An 18911-nucleotide genomic window follows, 5' to 3' on the forward strand; every position below is an offset into this window, starting at 1 on the left:
GTGGATTTTTTGGTTGAATTTACCCGACCAACCCTTCAACTGTGTTGGATTCTAGTGGAGTCCTTGTTGGATGTACTTAACCACCCCTTTAACTGCTGGATTATTACATCTGGTAAATCTGTCCAATGAAACAATGAAGAACATTTTAAAGAACAAAGTTACTTTGAAATGTATTTATACTGAAAATATCCCTCTGTTTTCATCAGGGCTGTGGAGTCGGAGGAAATTTTGGGTGCCTGGAGTCGGAGTCAGCAAACAATGCACCGACTCCGACTCCTACTAAATTTAGATTGTCGGAACATTTAGGAGTCGAAACATTTTATCTACCGACTCCACAGCCCTGGTTTTCATTGCATGCCCACTATTCATGTGTCCAGCCCCTTGTCGGGCGCCGGGCATGTGAATTACAGCGGCCCCCGTGTGTTTTGGAAGCTCCTGATTAGAGCCATAGGCGCACTTCTGTGCATTCGCTGATTACTCAGCGGTGTTAGGGCAGAGTTTCTCAACTCCAGTCCTCAAGGCGCCCTAACAGGTCATGTTTTCAGGCTTTCCATTATTTTTCACAGGTGATTTGATCAGTTTCACTGCCTTAGTAATTACCACGGCCGTTTCATCTGAGGGAAATCCTGAAAACATGACCTGTTGGGGTGCCTTGAGTACTGGAGTTGAGAAGCACTGTGTTAGGGAACCGAATACATCGCTTCCCTAACACTGACCCGCCTCTCAGCCAATCAGATTGCTCAGGCCTGGTTACCTGTCACCTGATTGGCTGAAACAACATGTAACCGTCTATATAAAACTCTTCTTTAGCAGCCACAACCAGTTTGTGCCTGCAGGAGGTGCAGCAGACCATTATCTGTAAATGCGTAACAACGTTTTACATGTTATGGCAGCAGGAAGGGGGTTGGGTAGTGGAAAGGTGACATGCAATGAGGGTTTGGGCCCACCTAAATAAATCTGCACATAAAGGCCAGATCATCCTTAGAGCCGGTTCACACTGGGGCGACTTGTCAGGCGGCTCAGCCGCGTCGCGTCCCATTCTGTGCATTAGAACCGTTCTTATAGGAGCGACGCAAGTCGCTCCGACTTAGAAAAAGGTTCTTGTACGACTTCGGGGGCGGCTCGGGGCAATTTTGTTGCGCCCTTTTCACTTTTTATCAATTGTTTATTAGTATTCACTAATTTTGGAGCTGCACTTGGTACACAGGAGTCATTTATTCTTTTATCTTTCATTTTTTGGTTGGCGCCGACCCCTATTCTAACACATTTCACTAGATTTGGGCTTGTATTTCTTTAACTGCAGTTATGTGTTTTTTTTTGTTTTGTTTTGTTTTTTGTGCTACTGAAGGTTTTCATTTTAAACTATATATTACTTTGCATAAATAAATACAAAGTTATAGAAGGAAAGAATCTCCTAGGAAAAGAGTTAAAGAGGTTGTAAACATTTTTCCTAAATAGCTTCCTTTACCTTAGTGCAGTTTTCCTTCACTTACCTCATCCTTCCATTTTGATTTTAAATGTCCTTATTTCTTCTGAGAAATCCTCACTTCCTGTTCTTCTGTCTGTAACTACACACCGTAATGCGAGGCTTTCTCCCTGGTGTGGAGTGTCATGCTCGCCCCCTCCCTTGGAATACAGGAGAGTCAGGACGCTCTCTACGTTGCAGATAAAGAAGCTGTGTTAGTGGGTGCCCTGACTCTCCTGTATTCCAAGGGAGGGGGCGAGCACGACACTCCACACCAGGGAGAAAGCCTTTCTTTACTGTGTGTAGTTACAGACAGCAGAACAGGAAGTGAGGATTTCTCAGAAGAAATAAGGACATTTAAAAGCAAAATGGAAGGATGAGGTAAGTGAAGGAGGACTGCACTAAGGTAAAGGAAGCTATTTAGGAAATAAAATTGTACCTTTACAACCCATTTAAACTCTCCGCTTATGGAGGGGGCTATGCAGCGATTTACAACTTATAGCTCGTTATCTTATAGATGAGGGCTGTGGGAAGCTTGAGCCTGGCTCTGGAACCATGCTGAGACATTAGGTTTTTAATGAGATTTCCACCTTCGATACTCAAAGACATTAATAGTAATAGCTGGGGTCACCTTCCCGTACAACTAGGGTGACCATGTGTCCCGGATTGCCCGGGACAGTCCTGCATTTTGCAGGTCTGTCCTGGGCACCTTTATTCTGGGACAATAGAGTGTCCTGGAATGAAACTGACACAGCCACCCCCGTGCCAATCTGATGCCCCCAAAAAAGGCCGCCACATCACCGCTTTACTCACTGACAGTACTTGTCCTGGCCGGGAATGCCTGGAGGAGCACAATACCGCCCCCTGCTTGTGATTGGAGAAATCATAAATCCTGCCTCTATTGTCCAATGACTGAGCTGTGATGCGTTACAGCACAAGCTGATTTTTGGGAAGGGAGGGTGTCCCTGAATGGTAGTTTGGAAATGTGGTCACCCTACGTACAACCAACCCTGTCTTGTACTAGTTTGTCTCAGATTAGGGTTCAGACTTCAAATAACACACAGCCCCCTGATGAAGTCAACGAGTTGCAAAACACCAAACAGCCCTCTTCACGGGAGAACGTCTTTAAACAAGGAGTCAAATTTTGAAATATCCAACATTCATCATATTTCTCGGGATTCTCCTATTCACATTCACGACTAGAGGACTACAGGTCCTCATTTCCATAAAGGTCCTCAGCTCAGCCACACCAGAACTCCCAACGACAAGACAAGAGCAGCAACAGATAATCGAGGACTGCTTCCCCCTCGACTGAATATATGTAATGTTCCAGGCTCGGGATGGAAATCCCTTGCATCTTCTAAGGCGTGGTAAGCCGCATATGTCAAATTGCTATTTCCCGATGCCATCAGGTCGAACACGCAAGACTGAAAGTAAACGTCTTCTACGGTCAATTTCTCCCCGCAGAGGGACCTGGCCGTCTCCAGGTCCATGGCTGTTGTCCTACCGAGGTCCTTAGTTCTAGATATCCACTGGTTGGATGGGCAGCCGCCTACACAGAGCTGGAGGTCTTGCTCCTCCGGAAAGGCCTGTGAGATCTCCTTGGCCATACGTAAGGAGAAGGACAGCTGCCTGTCCAGCTGTCGTATGCGGATAGTGGTGCCAATATACGCCGCCTGGATTTCGATGTATTTCCCAGGCTCCCTTTCATGGATGGTTAGGCTGCTTCCACCTGCTCTCCGGCCCCCATTTACAGAGCCATCGTCAAACGCTGCAGGCATGTTGCCAACTTCTGCCTGGTAGACCTTCTGGTCGATGCATTGCTTCATGTTCTTGAAGATAATTGTTAGCTGTGAAAAGAAGGGATTCAAGAAATGCAATGAGGAACCGAGGAATAAAAATAGAATCAAACATGGGAGATGTTTTAGCAAATATAACAAAAGATACTGGGCCAGATTCTGGTAGATCCGGCGTATCTCTGCGGTGGCGTAACATATGTCATTTACGTTGCGCCGCCGCAAGTTTTACAGGCAAGTGTTTTATTCACAAAGCACTTGCCTGTAAAGTTGCGGCGGCATAGGGTAAATCACCCGGCGCAAGCCCGCCTAATTCAAATTAGGCGGGTAGGGGGCGTATAGCATTTAAATTAAGCGAGTTCCTGCTCCGAACGTAATGCGCATGCGCCATCCCTAAAATTTCCCGACGTGCATTGCGCTAAATGACGGCGCAAGGACGTCATTGGTTTCGACGTGAACGTAAATGGCGTCCAGCCCCATTCACGGACGACTTACGCAAACAACGTAAATTTTTAAATTTCGAAGCGGGAACGACGGCCATACTTGACATTGATTGCGCCTCATATAGCAGGGACAAGCCTAACGTAAACGTCGTAACTTCACTGCGTCGGCCGGGCGTACGTTCGGGAATTCGTGTATCTAGCTAATTTGCATACTCGACGGGGAAAACAACGGCGGCGACACCTAGCGGACAAAAAAAAAAAATGGTTTAGATCCGACGGCGTAAGAGCCTTACGCCTGTCGGATCTTATGGTTATCTATGCGTAACTGATTCTAAGAATCAGTCGCATAGATACGACGGCTCGGATTAGGACTTACGACGGCGTACATGGCGCTGCGCCGTCGTAAGTCCTCTGAGAATCCGGGCCACTATTGGATAATATTGGTACAAGCCCTGCGCAGCATTATTTCTGGTCAATCTTATCAGGGGTCTCCAAACTTTCTAAACAAAGGGCCAGTTTACTGTCCTTCAGATTTTAGGGGGGCCGGACTGTGGCCAGTGGGAATAGATTTTTTTTTTTTATAGCATTGACAAAAAAAAAAAAAAGAATAAAACAGCATGGGGTCCCCTCCACAATCCATACAAGACCCTTATCCAAGCATGCAGTCTGGCAGGCCAGGGAAGGGGAGGTGATGAGTGAGTTCCCCCCCCCTCCTGAACCATACCAGGCCACATGCCCTCAACATGGGTGGGTGGGTGCTTTGGGGCAGGGGGGGCTCTGTGCTTCCCACCCCAAATCACCTTGTCTCCATGTTGATGGGGTCAAGAGCCTCTTTCCAAAAACCCTGGGATGTGATTGTGGGGTCTCCAAGTAAGGGGAGCTTATCGGAATTTGGAATCCTCCCTTAAACAAGGGGCCCCTAGATCCCGCTCCCCCCCCCCCCCCACATGAATCACATCTTTGATATCAGGGGGAGGAATAGTACCCCATTCTTGGTGTCAGGGACAAGAATCATGCCCTATTATTGGTGTCAGTGGGAGGAAAAGTGTCTTGTATCAGTGGGATGAATAGTAGTCCAAGGGCCTGATAAAGGAAAGCAAAGGGCCACATCTGGCTCCCGGGCCGCAGTTTGGAGACCACTGTCCTATGTGGACAAAAACAAATGGATATCTGAAAAACATTTTTAAGTCACTACCCATTAGGGTGACCACGTGTCCCCGATTGCCTGGGACAGTCCCGCATTTTGCAGGTCTGTCCCGGGCACCTTCATTCCAGGACAATGCAGTGTCCCGGAATGAAACTGACGCAGCCACCCACCGGGCCAATCTGATGCCCCCAAAAAAGGCCGCCACGTCACCCCTATACTATCCTGGCCGGGAATGCCTGGAGGAGCACAATCCCCACCCCCTGCTTGTAATTGGAGAAATCATGAATCCCGCCTCTTGTGTCCAATCACTGTGCTGTGATTTGTTACAGCACAAGCTGATTTTTGGGAAGGAAAGGTGTCCCTGAATGGTAGTTTGGAAATTTGGTCACCCTAGTGGGGGGGGGGGGCACCTCAAGGAGATTGGGGGAGGGGATTTGTGTTGGAAGGGGGGAGGCAGGTAAGTATTGTTTTAAGAGGGGAAATGGTGGGGTTAGTGCTAAGAATGGTAATCTAAGGAGATTTGTGTTGGAAGGGGGGTGGGAGAAGATTTGTGCCTGGAAGGGGGATTTGAGGGGAATTTGTGCTGGGAGGGAGGGATTTGAAGTGGGGGGGGGGTGTTGGGAGGGAGGGATTTGAAGTGTGGGGGGGGGGGGAGTGTATCAAGAGGGGAACATTTAGGACTAGAGGCTTTGTAATAAGAGAGGGTGCGTTTTTTGTTGGAGGGGGGCAATTGACCGGGAGGCGGGCGATTTGGGGGCAAGAATTTTTGCTGGAAGGGGGGATTTCAGAGGGGGGTGGATTTGTACTGGGAGGAGGGGGGATTGTGCTTAGGGGATAAGCATGCAGATTAGTGCTCAGTGTTTTTGTGGGGGGGAACTTTCTTGATACATATTGCTCATACATCTCGGGGGGGGGGGGGGCTAAGAGTTTGGCATGTTTGCCCTGGGCTCTAAATGACCTTGTCCCGGCACTGCCCAGCCCCACCCAGAGCCTTCCAGCATTTATAAATACTCATTTGCATTCCCATACATTTATTGTGTGAGTAATGCAATGCGTTCTCTGACTGGATGAGGTGGAGAGGCGGGGCGGTGATCTCCACCTCATCCTTTCAGAGAACACTTTGTATTGTATGAGAAAATAAAAAGTGTTCTCTGGATGGTGTCTGTGCTGATTGAGTGACCCCAGCAGCATCAGGGCAAATGTTTGGTATGGAACCCGGATGCTAGTGGAGATCACTGTAGCAGTGGTGCCAACCATAGTGGTTTCCAGCTTCCACGGGGATACCGCAGGTATGCAGGGCTGTCTTAGAGAGGGCACTGCCCAGGGGCCCCAGCTGCATGGGGGGCCCCTGCACTTTCCCCAAAGCAGCTGGTCCTTGAGCCCATGCTGCCCCCGAAATTGGGGGCCCCATGATGGCACTTAGAGTGATAGATACACAGGGGAGGCAGTCTGCCTCCTACCTACTTGATGTCTGTTTACCTGCACTGTAGGGGAATTTCTTTGCCCAGGGGCCCATGATGCTATTAAGATGGCCCTGCAGGTATGGGATGGCAACATAGGTGTGCCCAGCCTGTTGCATTAGGGTGTGCACCTGAAAGCTCAGAAAAAAAACACGGTGCCGATCTCTCACTGTGTTAATTTAGAAAGGGAAGGGGTCGGTAAATGACATTACCCCTTCCCCCACTCATCCTGAAATATCATCTATGTGTGCCCACTGCAGTAGCCAATGGGAGAGGAGGGAAGACAGCCATGCTGTGGGAGGGGACACCGGGCAGCAGGGGGAATCTGCACTGCAGGGAGTGATTAGGGGGTGCCTGGGCACACCTGGCACACCCTGTGCGCACGGCTATGTATTGCAAGTATTGCCATACTTGTAATTCTTCCCCTACAGGGACATTCAGCTGTATGGGGGCCAGGGACTGATACAAAAGGTCGTGTGTAGTTTTTCCTTACCTTGCTTGTTACCGTAGCGTTGGAGAACGGAGACACCGGTAAGCTGGTGGCCTGAACAAACAGATATTCGTTGTCCAAGAGAGGCCACGACCCCTTGACACTGCAGGTTTGGAAGTCACCCCCGAAAGTCCTCACGTGTGGGTCCCCGAAGACACCGCAGTGCACATATTTGGGTTCGCTCCCATGCTTCTCCTGGTAGACCTTCTCATAATCGCAGGCTTGTTTGGTGGGTCCATCGGGAGGAGGGGGTGGAGGCTGCCTCCGCGGAGGGTTGGTGGGCCCCACCTTGGAGCAGTTGAACTGGACCATGCGGTCCTCGATGATGTGGACGGCAGAGTGGTAGACCAGGTCTCCGCGGCAGGTCCGAGCCGTGTTCCGGGTGCACTGGGAGTAGGAGCGCAAGGCGTTGCAGTTCACCGCGTTCTTGTTGGAGGTCTTTGGGTTGGATACGGCGGCAACATATTCCGTGTTACATTTCACGATCTTGCACTGTGCGTCCACTGTCCAAAGGAAAAAGACGGACATGTTGGAAAGAGTTATACTTTTTCAAATCACATAAAATATATATCTGCTAAATAATTTGCCAAAGGATTTATATTTTTGTCCATCTAGTACCAGGCAGCAGAGCCTAACTTATGACCGGACTTTTTTCGTGCTGTGGTCAAACAATACAGCTGGGTCACCTTCCTGCCCCCAGCCAGGCACAGGACAGTGAAGGAGCAATAGAAGACTGATTAATGATCACTTTGCACGCACTTGGCCCTTCACCGCGATCCGTGTTGCGCAGGGTCCCGTGAACCCGGCGAGCACGGACATTTCCGCAAGCGCGCCCCAGGGTGCGTGCGGGTAGCGCGTCCATGGATGACCTCCCAAAACAAGCCTGCATGTGGTTAAGGAGGCATGTGGTTAAGGAGGCCTGGTAGGGGGAGTGTCTTATGCCTACATACTTTTGCTATTAGGTATACCTCATTCCCATCTCCAAAAATTGGGAGGTATAGTTCCAATGACTCTGCTCTTGAAGGAACCAAGACTACAGTGAGCAGTGTAGGAGGTCCCCGCCCCTCCCCTCTGCTGTCCATTCAAAGAAGCCTTTGTATTTTGCAAATAAGTTCACATAATGCTTATGTTAATGGTCGGAATAAGGGTGGAACGGGCATAGCAGTTCCAGCGACTCTGCTCTTGAAGGAATCGAGACTACAGTGAGCAGCGTCAGAGTTCCCCGCCCCTACCCTCTGCTGCCCATTCAAAGAAGCCTTTGTATTTTGTAAATACGTTCACATAATGCTTATGTTAATGAAAAGAAGGAGGGTGGGGCGGGCATAACAGTTCCAGCGACTCTGCTCTTGAAGTAACCAAGACTACAGTGAGCAGCATCAGAGCTTCCCGCCCCTACCCTCTGCTGCCCCTTAACAGAAACCTTTGTATCTTGAGTTCACATATTACAAAGGCTTCTGTGAATGGGCAGAAGGAGGGGAGGGCGACATACTTTATGAGCAGTTGCTGAAACAGCTAACTGAGACCACAGTGAGGTTATCTTCCTGAAGCACAATAAACCTGTCAGATGTGAATAATAGAGATGAGTCTATGGGGCGACAGGCACCTCCTTGGACTTTACACATGGTATGCCTGCAGCTTTACAAGGTAGCTGAATTCCTGGAATTCAGCTTTAAATACTATTTTATGTAGTGTGAATTTAAATGCCAGGTCCACTTTAGTGCTGCGCTTTACAATAAAAGCAAGGTCATCAAGACACATTTAGAATGATTAGGTGGCAACCTTCACTGCTGATTAAGAATACCTGTCCATGCTTATTTTTTTAGGTACCCTTTAGCTTGGGGCCCAATGCAGCTCCCTATAGAGTCTTCCCTTTAAGTTGGCCCTGAAGCCTTCCCTTAGATTGCACAACATCGCACTTACCCTGATCGCAGAAAACCAGTAGAAGCGCGGTCTTGAGGAGGACACTGGGCAAAGTTCTCAGCAGAAGATACCTGGTGGTCGGTCTACCCATCACAGTCCATTCACATCGGCCACGGTGGTCACTCTTAACCGCTCATCCTCCACCTGCCAATTTAAAGTCATTGATTAGAATTTGTTTGATAAGAAAAAAAAATGTATGCTTATGTAGAAGAACTAAAGAAATATAATAAAATTGTGTCTTCAAGTCCTTTTAAAGCTGAACTCAAATCAGATAGAATGGAGCGGCACGTGGAACGTGGTGACGTCGGGTGTTAGTGTGTGAAGTGGGTAGGCTTTAAAGGGGACCTGTCACTTTGCCCTGAAAGGGCTGAATCTCTATAAAGGAGACTGTAGGTAAATTATATTGTGTTGCCATACATGGCTGATGCACTTTACACCCTACAGCCCTCTGTGCACTGTCCCCTGTGTGCCCCCCATACAGATTGCCCTATAGAGTGCTCCTTATACATTTCTTCAGTCATAAAATACCCAGCTATTTGAATAACTTTAGCTGTATTTAAGGTTTTAAAGTACATTTTGGTGTGACTTCTATTTTTATAATTTGATCTTTATTGCTATAGTTGTATTGAATATAGCGATTTGTAAATTCACCACTAGGGGGAGCTTCATGTTTCATTCAATCTCATTGTCTACATTTTCTTTTAATAATTATAATGGCAACGAACTACAATGCTTAAAAATCTCCATCTGCTATGCCTACTCCACCCCTCCTTCTGCCCATTCACAGAAGCCTTTGTAATATGTGCTTTAATTTTTTTTTTTTTTACAGGTTACCAGCTTAGGCCGCGTACACACGATCGGTCAAAACCGATGAAAACGGACTGAAGGACCTTTTCAGTGGTCCAGACCGATCGTGTGTGTGCCCCATCGGTCAGTTAACCTCCGGTCCAAAAAATTAGAATTTGCTTTAAAATTGAACCGATGGACTGGTAACCGATAGGTCAAAACCGATCGTTAGTATGGAAAACTATCGGTTAAAAACCCACGCATGCTCAGAATCAAGTCGACGCATGCTTGGAAGCATTGAACTTCGTTTTTTTCAGCACGTCGTTGTGTTTTACATCACCGCGTTCTGACACGATCAGGTTTTTAACTGATGGTGTGTAGGCACGACGGACCATCAGTCATCTTCACCGGTTAACCAATGACAACGGTCCTTCGGACCGTTCTCATATGATGGACTGATCGTGTGTATGCGGCATTAGAGTTACAGAGGCAGTTTAGCACTAGAATTATTGATCTCGCTGTAACATTCGCGGCGATACCTCACATTTGTCGGGCAAACACTGTTTACATATGCGGGCGCGACTTACGTAAGTGTTCACTTCTGCACACGATCAAAAGAGGGAAGGGGGTGCTTTCATTTTTTTTTTATTATTATTATTTATTTCTATTACAAGGAATATAAACATCTGCAAAAAATAGAACAACACTCCTAAAGCCACATCCATATAGGATCGCGTTTGTTATTTATTAATAACGAATTGCTCACAAACAGATCAAGTACAGAAAGAGTTAAAAAAACATACATAAAACTATGATGTGAACAGAAGGTTGACACCAAATAGACAGCAGTGAGGCCCTGTGAGTTAACGTGTTTCGCTATTTCGCTTCGTCAGGACACACTTGGGGATGATCAAAAAGAACAAAAAGAACAGGTCTCCCATCTCTATGATAAAACACATCAGTCAGACATTGTATACTACATTGTATACTCATAACATACAACTATAATATAATATAATAAAGAATCTAAACATCTCTTGTAATAGAAATAAGGATGACAGGTCCTCTCTACAAGACCCCAAATCTCTCCTCTACCTTTAACTGCTTGGCGACCAGCCGCCCAATAGGGGCGCGCGCTCGCCCCTGACGCCAACGCGCATGCCCGGTTGGCACGATCACCGCCGGGCACTCGCTCGTTACGGAGCAAGAACCGGGAGCTGTGAGTGTAAACACGCAGCTCCCGGTCCTGTCAGGGGGAGAAATTACGGATCGTCTGTTCATACAATGTATGAACAGGAGATCAGTCATTTCCCCAAGTCAGTCCCACCCCCCCCCCTTCAGTTAGAACACACACATGGAACATACCTAACGCCTTCCCCGCCCCCTAGTGTATAAAAATCGCAAATCGCCGCCATTACTAGTAAAAAAATAAAGAAAAGAAAATTGCCATAAAACTATCCCCTATTTTGTAAACGCTATAACTTTTGCGCAAACCAATCAAATACCACCAAAGGAAAGCTCTATTTGTGGGAAAAAAAAGGACACCAATTTTGTTTGGGAGCCACGTCGCACGACCGCGCAATTGTCAGTTAAACGACACAGTGCCGAATCGCAAAAAGTGGCCTGGTCTTTGACCAGCAATATGGTGCGGGGCTTAAGTGGTTAAAAGCAAAATATCCCCCAAAAAATTATCTTTTGTTTTTAAAAAAATGTAATAAAAAATTGCTTACTTCCACTGTGGATAGAAAGAAGTACACACTATAGAGGGATATGCGTTGTTCATATTTCATGTACAACCACTTTAAGATGGGTGGTGGGGGCTCAGTCACTGACTTTTACCACGCCTCTCTCTTCTGCACACCTTAACATCCGCTGGTGTAAAAAGCCTTAAAGCCGATGTCACATGAGCAGTCCTGTCACTGTCGACCGCCTGCGGACCACTTTGGACACCACCTTTTCCTATGGAGTCTCTTCCTTGGACCAATGAGATGTCGCTCTCTTACCAGCAAGTGAAATTTTGCAGTTGCAGTTCCAACGACTCTGCTATTAAAGGAATCGAGACTACAGTGAGCAGCGTTAGAGCTCCCCGCCCCTACCCTCTGCTGCCCATTCAAAGAAGCCTTGGTATTTTGTAAATAAGTTCACATAATGCTTATGTTAATGGGAAGAAGGAGGGTGGAGCAGGCATAGCAGTTCCAGCGACTGCTATTGAAGGAACAGAGACTACAGTGAGTCACGTCAGAGCTCCCTGCCCCTACCCTCTGCTGCCCCTTAACAAAAACCTTTGTATCTTGTGAATGAGTTCACATATTTACAAAGGCTTCTGTGAATGGGCAGAAGGCGGGGAGGGCGACATAGCAGTTCCAGCAACTGCTCATAAAGTAACTGGGACCACAGTGAGGTTATCTTAGGGCTGGGTTTATACGGTTGAGGCAGATTAACGCATGGATGTTGACACCCATTAACAGGTCCCGTGTTAAGGAAGCCTAAATGAATGGGCTTGCCAACACACCAAAGAATTGTGCATGTACCCAGGGTCGGGACAATGGGTGGGCAGGAGGGATGGCTGCCCTGGGCACTGTGGTATCACGTGAGGTGGGGGCACTAAGAGGAGATTGGAGGGAGGGGATTTGTGTTGGGGGGGGGGGAGTATGGGGAGTGGCAGGGGGTAAGAATGGTTCCAGGAGGGGAAATTTGTGTGTGTGTGAGGAGTGGTGGTTTAGGGTGGTTTGTGATTTGAGTGGGGAATGGGGGAAGAGGATTTGTGCTAGAAGAGGTGATATGGTAGAGGGGGAGGGCATTTGTGTTGGGAGGGGGCGGGAAGAATGGTTCTAGGAGGGGGGATTTGAGCTAGAAGGAGGGATTTGTGCTAGAAGAGGTGATATGGTAGAGGGGGGAGGGATTTGTTGGGATGATTGGGGGATATTCATGCTTGAAGAGAGTATTGGGGGGGGGGTTGTCCTGGGAGGGGGGATATTTGTGTTGGGGGATTTGGGAGATGGGAGGGGGCAAAGATTTGTGCTGAGGGGGATTTCAGTTTTGCATGTCGCCCCAGGCTCTGGATGACCTTCTCCCGGCACTGCACGCACCCTTTGGACAGGTCACAGTAGCATAACCCACTATAAGTGCATTATTGTACATTGCCCTGGGCTGCAACGCATGTCTGGGGGTTAGGGTTGCCACCTGTCCGTGTTTTGAAACGTGTCCAGGTTTTAGGCAGACTGAAACCTGGACACAAGTGGCAGCCCCACATCACCCAATCCTCACCTGCAGCTGTTGACTTCTCCTCCTCCTCCTCCCTATTCTTGTGCATCCCAATTGACATGAATAGAACTGGAAGCAGAGAGCACCTGTGCATCCCCATGTGTGTAAACACGGCCCTCACACGGACATACACTTTAGAACGAACCTTGGCCTTGCTAGGAATTTATCAGGAATTTTGTAGGTCATGTTGTGTTTTGTTGTGTGCTAATAATGATTTCATTGTAATTTAGTAAAAACTGTGATTTGATTAACCTAAAAAAAAAAGAAGATAAAAAATCAACTATTGCCGGGATTTTAAAAGGGGTCAGTCTGTGCCCCAGTACCATTCCCCCTGGGTCAGTCTGACTAATCTTGGGGTGGATTGTACTGGGGGACAGACTGACCTGGAAGTGGGAATTATACTGGGGAACAGATTAACCTGGGGGGGGGGGGGGGTTGTACTGGGGGACAGGCTGACCTGGGGGATTATACTAGGAGACAGATTGACCTGGAGGAAAATAATTATACCGGGGCACAGACTTTCCTGGGGGGATTATACTGGAGGACAGACTGACCTGGAGAGGGGGAAGGATTATACTAGGGGACAGATTTACCTTGGGGGGTTGTACTGGGGGACAGGCTGACCTGGGGGATTATACTAGGAGACAGATTGACCTGGAGGAAAATAATTATACCGGGGCACAGACTTTCCTGAGGGGATTATACTGGAGGACAGACTGACCTGGGGGATTATACTGGAGGACAGATTTACCTTGGGGGGGGGGGGTTGTACTGGGGGACAGGCTGACCTGGGGGATTATACTAGGAGACAGATTGACCTGGAGGAAAATAATTATACCGGGGCACAGACTTTCCTGAGGGGATTATACTGGAGGACAGACTGACCTGGGGGATTATACTGGAGGACAGATTTACCTTGGGGGGGGGGGGGGTTGTTCTGGGGGACAGGCTGACCTGGGGGATTATACTAGGAGACAGATTGACCTGGAGGAAAATAATTATATCGGGGGAAAAAACAGACTTTCCTGGGGGGATTATACAGGAGGACAGACTGACCTGGAGAGGGGACAGACTGACCTGGGGGATTATACTGGAGGACAGATTTACCTTGGGGGAGGGGGAACTATACTGGGGACAGACTGATCTGGGGGATTATACTATGATAGATTGACCTGGGGGGGGGGGGGTTGGGAATTATACTGGGGAACATACTGACCCGGGGGAATGTCCTAGGGGGATTATACTGGGGGGCAGACTGAACTGGAGAGGGGGATGAATTCTACTGGGGGACATACTGACCTGGGGGGATACAACTGGGGGGCGGATTGACCTGGGGGGGGGATTATACTGGAGAATAGATTGACCTGGGAGTAAAGGATTATACTAGGAGACAGATCGACCTTGGGGGAAAGGCTTATACTGGGGGACAGACTGGCCTGGGGGGAATTTACTGGGATACAGATTGTCCTGGGGAAATTATACCGGGGGGGGGGGACAGACTGACCTGGAGAGGGGGAAGGATTATACTGCCCCCAGTATAATTCTTCCCCCTCTCCAGGTCAGTCTGTCCCCCCCGGTATAATCCCCCCCCAGACTCACCTGGGGCGATTATACTAGGAAACAGATTGACCTGGGGGAAATGATTATACTGGGGGACAGACTGGTCGGGGGAGATGTACTGGGGTACAGACTACCCTGGGGAGATTATACTGGGAGACAAACAGACCTGGAGAGGGGACAGACTGACCTGGGGGGATTATACTGGAGGACAGATTGACCTGGGGGGAAGGACTATACTGGGGAACAGACAGACCCGGGGGACTGTACTGGGGTACAGACTGTGCTGGGGGGATTATACTGGGTGACAGACTGACCTGGAGAGGGGGGAGGATTATAATTCGGGACAGATTGACCTGGGGGGGGGGGATTATACTAGGAGACAGATTGACCTCGGGGGGGAAAAGATTTTACTGGGGGACAGACTGGCCCAGGGGGAAATTTACTGGGATACAGATTGTCCTGGGGGGATTATACGGGGGGGGACAGACTGACCTGGAGAGGGGGAAGGATTATACTGGGGGACAGACTGACCTGGGGCGATTATACTGGGGGGACAGATTTACCTTGGGGGGGGGGGCGGGGTTGTACTGGGGGACAGACTGGCCCAGGTGAGATGTACTGGGGTACAGACTACCCTGGGGAGATTATACTGGGAGACAGACTGACCTGGAGAAGGGACAGACTGACCTGGGGGGATTATACTGGAGGACAGATTTACCTTGGGGGAGAAGGGACTATACTGGGGGACAGACTGACCTGGGGGATCATAAAAGGACCGATTGATCTGGGGGGGAAGGACTATACTGGGGAACAGACAGACCCGGGGGACTGTGCTGGGGGGATTATACTGGGTGACAGACTGACCTGGAGAGGGGGGAGGATTATACTCTGGGACAGATTGACCTGGGGGGGGGTTATACTAGGAGACAGATTGACCTTGGGGAAAGGATTATACTGGGGGACAGACTGGCCTGGGGGGAGTTTACTGGAATTCAGATTGTCCTGGGGGGATTATACCAGGGGGACAGACTGACCTGGAGATGGGGAAGGATTATACTGGGGGACAGACTGACCTGGGGGGGATTATGATGGCTGGACAGATTTACCTTGGGGGGAGTTGTACTGGGGAACAGACTGATCTGGGCGATTATACTAGGAGACAGATTGACCTGGGGAAATGATTATACTGGGGGACAGACTGGCCCAGGGGGAGATGTACTGGGGGGATTATACTGGGTGACAGACTGACCTGGAGAGGGGGGAGGATTATACTGGGGGACAGATTGACCTGGGGAAGGGAAGTATTATACTGGTGGGGAGGGGGGCAGACTGATCTGGCTTTATTTAACTACACCCCTTAAGCTCCTCCCACCTTTAACACAATTTGGCCACTGTTTGCTGCATCACGCTATGTAAGCCACATTACTACTCACCTTGAGGGACCCAAAGGCGTCCCGGGTCTTTTACAATCGTATAGTCAGTGTGTAGTACAAAATGCCATGCATGGCATTTTGTACTACACACTGACTACACGATTGTAAAAGACCCGGGACTATACGATTGTAAAAGACCCGGGACGCCTTTGGGTCCCTCAAGGTGAGTAGTAATGTGGCTTACATAGCGTGATGCAGCAAACAGTGGCCAAAGTGCTCGGTTTTGGCTTGAAGACATGGAATTATGGAAACCTCTAAATTATTGAATTTTCTTTTGAATACTCGGTATAAAGGAATATTAGTGGTGGAAACAAAAGCTTGCTTGGGCTCAACCAATCAGATTTGGCAAATTAATTATTTGTGTCTGCGTAACTGGCAGGGCCCAAGGGTTTAAGCACTTTGTGCTAAAAGGTGTCATCTCAGAATTTTTGAGGGTACGCACTTGGAAGAGATGAGCCATCACTTCCTTTCATGGTGACACAACAGGAAGTCGTGGTAAATCACCCCAGCGGGGACACAGTGACAGTAAAAACCTGGCAGAGGCTCTAACCCCTCACCACATCGAAAACATTTAACTATAAAGTACCTGCATTGTATAATATATGTATTTAATTTTTCCAAACCAGCAAGGGCCAAAGTCTGAACTTCGACCCGAACGACTAACAGGGTTCCTTATTTTATCGGGCGCTCGGAGAATAAACCAGAAGTCATTCCACTCCGGGATCCATCGTAGAGGCCCCTTGTCCGGCTTCCTGAGGCTAGATATGTTATTTTAGGTTAATCTCTCTTTATTTTCACATGCTCTGGCATCAGCTGCGTCCATCTGTTGGTGGTGCAGCTGACAGAATTTTGGGGTGATCTCATCACTCTTTTCATATTTTGATGTTTCTTTTTTTTTTGTTTTTGGGAAATCTTGTGATCAGCAGTTCCCACGCAGAGCATTTTTTTTTCAGCGTAGCTTCTGGTGCAGAACTGGATAAAGTCGTAGCATGAAACTGTTACAGTGCTCTGCTATGAGCGGCCCCAGCTTGTCTCTGTACAGGTATGAGAACGTCTGTAGTTATCAGATATATAGGAGAGGCATCAGAAATACACAATGAGCGTCTATTGTGCCCTTTGTTACCGTATACACTGAGTATAAGCCGCCCCGAATATAAGCCGAGGCACCTAATTTTACCACAACAAACTGGGAAAACTTATTGACTCGAGTATAAGCCTAGGGTGTTTTTATTTTAATTTCTTTTTTACAATTCATTTTTTTATTCATTGCAATTCTTTTTATTTTTATTATTTATTTTTTAGCCCTGTTGGGGGGCTTTGGTGAGAAATCAGGGGTCTTAACAGACCACTGACAACTCCCCTTTGTGACAGAGAAAGGGACTGAGGATAGAGATTTCCCAGTCCCTTTCTCTGCAGCCTCAGCTGCACTGAGATGAATGGAGAGGAGACAGAGGCTTCTATTCAATTCATAATCTGAAGCATCGTATTTACAAGCTACAATGTTACAGTTATATGAGTGGACAGAGTCAGTAACCTACCTCCCTCCGCTCTTTATCCTGACAGATCGAGGAGAGGGGGCGGAGAGGGACGGCAGAACGGAGGGGGACACGGAGCACAGAGGAGGACAGTCATGGAGCACGGAGGGGGACAGCAGAATGGAGGAGGACAGTCACGGAGCATGGAGAGGGAGAGCAGAATGCAGGGGGGCACAGAGGGGGACAGCAGAATGGAGGGGGGCACGGAGGGGGGCAGCAGAATGGAGGAGGACAGTCACGGAGCACGGAGGAGGACAGTCATGGAGCACGGAGGGGGACAGCAGAAGGGAGGAGGACAGTCACGGAGCACGGAGGAGGTCAGTCATGGAGCACGGAGGGGGACAGCAGAATGAAGGAGGACAGTCACGGAGCACGGAGGGGGACAGCAGAATGGAGGGGGGCACAGAGGGGGACAGCAGAATGGAGGGGGGCACGGAGGGGGGCAGCAGAACGGAGGAGGACAGGCACGGAGGAGGACAGTCATGGAGCACGGAGGGGGACAGCAGAATAGAGGAGGACAGGCACGGAGGGGGACAGCAGAATGGAGGACAGTCACGGAGCACAGAGGAGGACAGTCACGGAGCACAGAGGAGGACAGTCACGGAGCACAGAGGAGGACAGTCACGGAGCACAGAGGAGGACAGTCACGGAGCACAGAGGAGGACAGTCACGGAGCACAGAGGAGGACAGTCACGGAGCACAGAGGAGGACAGTCACGGAGCACGGAGGAGGACAGTCACGGAGCATGGAGACGGAGAGCAGAATGGAGGGGGGCACGGAGGGGGACAGCAGAATGGAGGGGGGCACGGAGGGGGACAGCAGAATGGAGGAGGACAGTCATGGAGCACAGAGGAGGACAGTCATGGAGCACGGAGGGGGACCGCAGAATGGAGGAGGACAGTCACAGAGCACGGAGGAGGAGAGTCATGGAGCACGGAGGGGGACAGCAGAATGAAGGACAGTCACGGAGCACGGAGGGGGACAGCAGAATGGAGGGGGGCACGGAGGGGGACAGCAGAATGGAGGGGGGCACGGAGGGGGACAGCAGAACGGAGGAGGACAGGCACGGAGGAGGACAGTCACAGAGCACGGAGGAGGACAGTCATGGAGCACGGAGGGGGACAGCAGAATAGAGGAGGACAGGCACGGAGGGGGACAGCAGAATGGAGGAGGACACCGGCGGCCCGCGATCGTGTCGCCGAGAGGCAGAACGGGGAGATGCCTTTGTAAACTATGCATTTCCCTATTCTGCCTAGTGATGGAACAGAGATCTACTGCTCCCTGTCGGCCGGGCGTACGTTCGGGAATTCGCGTATCTACCTAATTTGCATACTTAACGTGGAATTCGACGGAAGCGCCACCTAGCTGCCAGCGTAAAAATGCAGTTACGATCCGACGGCGTAAGAGACTTACGCCTGTCGGATCTAACAAGCTATCTATGTGTAACTGATTCTAAGAATCAGGCGCATAGATACGATGGCGCAACGCAGAGATACGACGGCGTATCTGGAGATACGCCGTCGTATCTCGGTTGTGAATCTGGGCCTTAGTCGACTAAATATGACTAAAACTAAACAATTGCAGAAGACTAAAATGGAACTAAAACTAAAAT

General features: G+C 49.2%; 1 protein-coding gene across 2 annotated transcripts in view; it reads right to left on the reverse strand.

Annotated features, from left to right (window-relative positions):
• Positions 1-2387: 2387 nt before the first annotated feature.
• HJV (hemojuvelin BMP co-receptor) overlaps positions 2388-18911 on the reverse strand; it is a 40073-nt gene continuing 23549 nt past the window's right edge. For both annotated transcript variants that reach the window (XM_040332532.1, XM_040332531.1), the window contains exons 2-4: positions 8722-8865; positions 6805-7304; positions 2388-3315 (exon numbers count right to left, since the gene is read on the reverse strand). In XM_040332532.1, coding sequence (XP_040188466.1) covers positions 2701-3315; positions 6805-7304; positions 8722-8812 — 1206 coding nt within the window. In that variant the 5' untranslated portion in view covers positions 8813-8865 and the 3' untranslated portion in view covers positions 2388-2700. The remainder of the gene's footprint in view (positions 3316-6804; positions 7305-8721; positions 8866-18911) is intronic.

The sequence above is a fragment of the Rana temporaria genome, chromosome 13 (assembly GCF_905171775.1).
Source record: "Rana temporaria chromosome 13, aRanTem1.1, whole genome shotgun sequence".
NCBI lineage: Eukaryota > Metazoa > Chordata > Amphibia > Anura > Ranidae > Rana > Rana temporaria.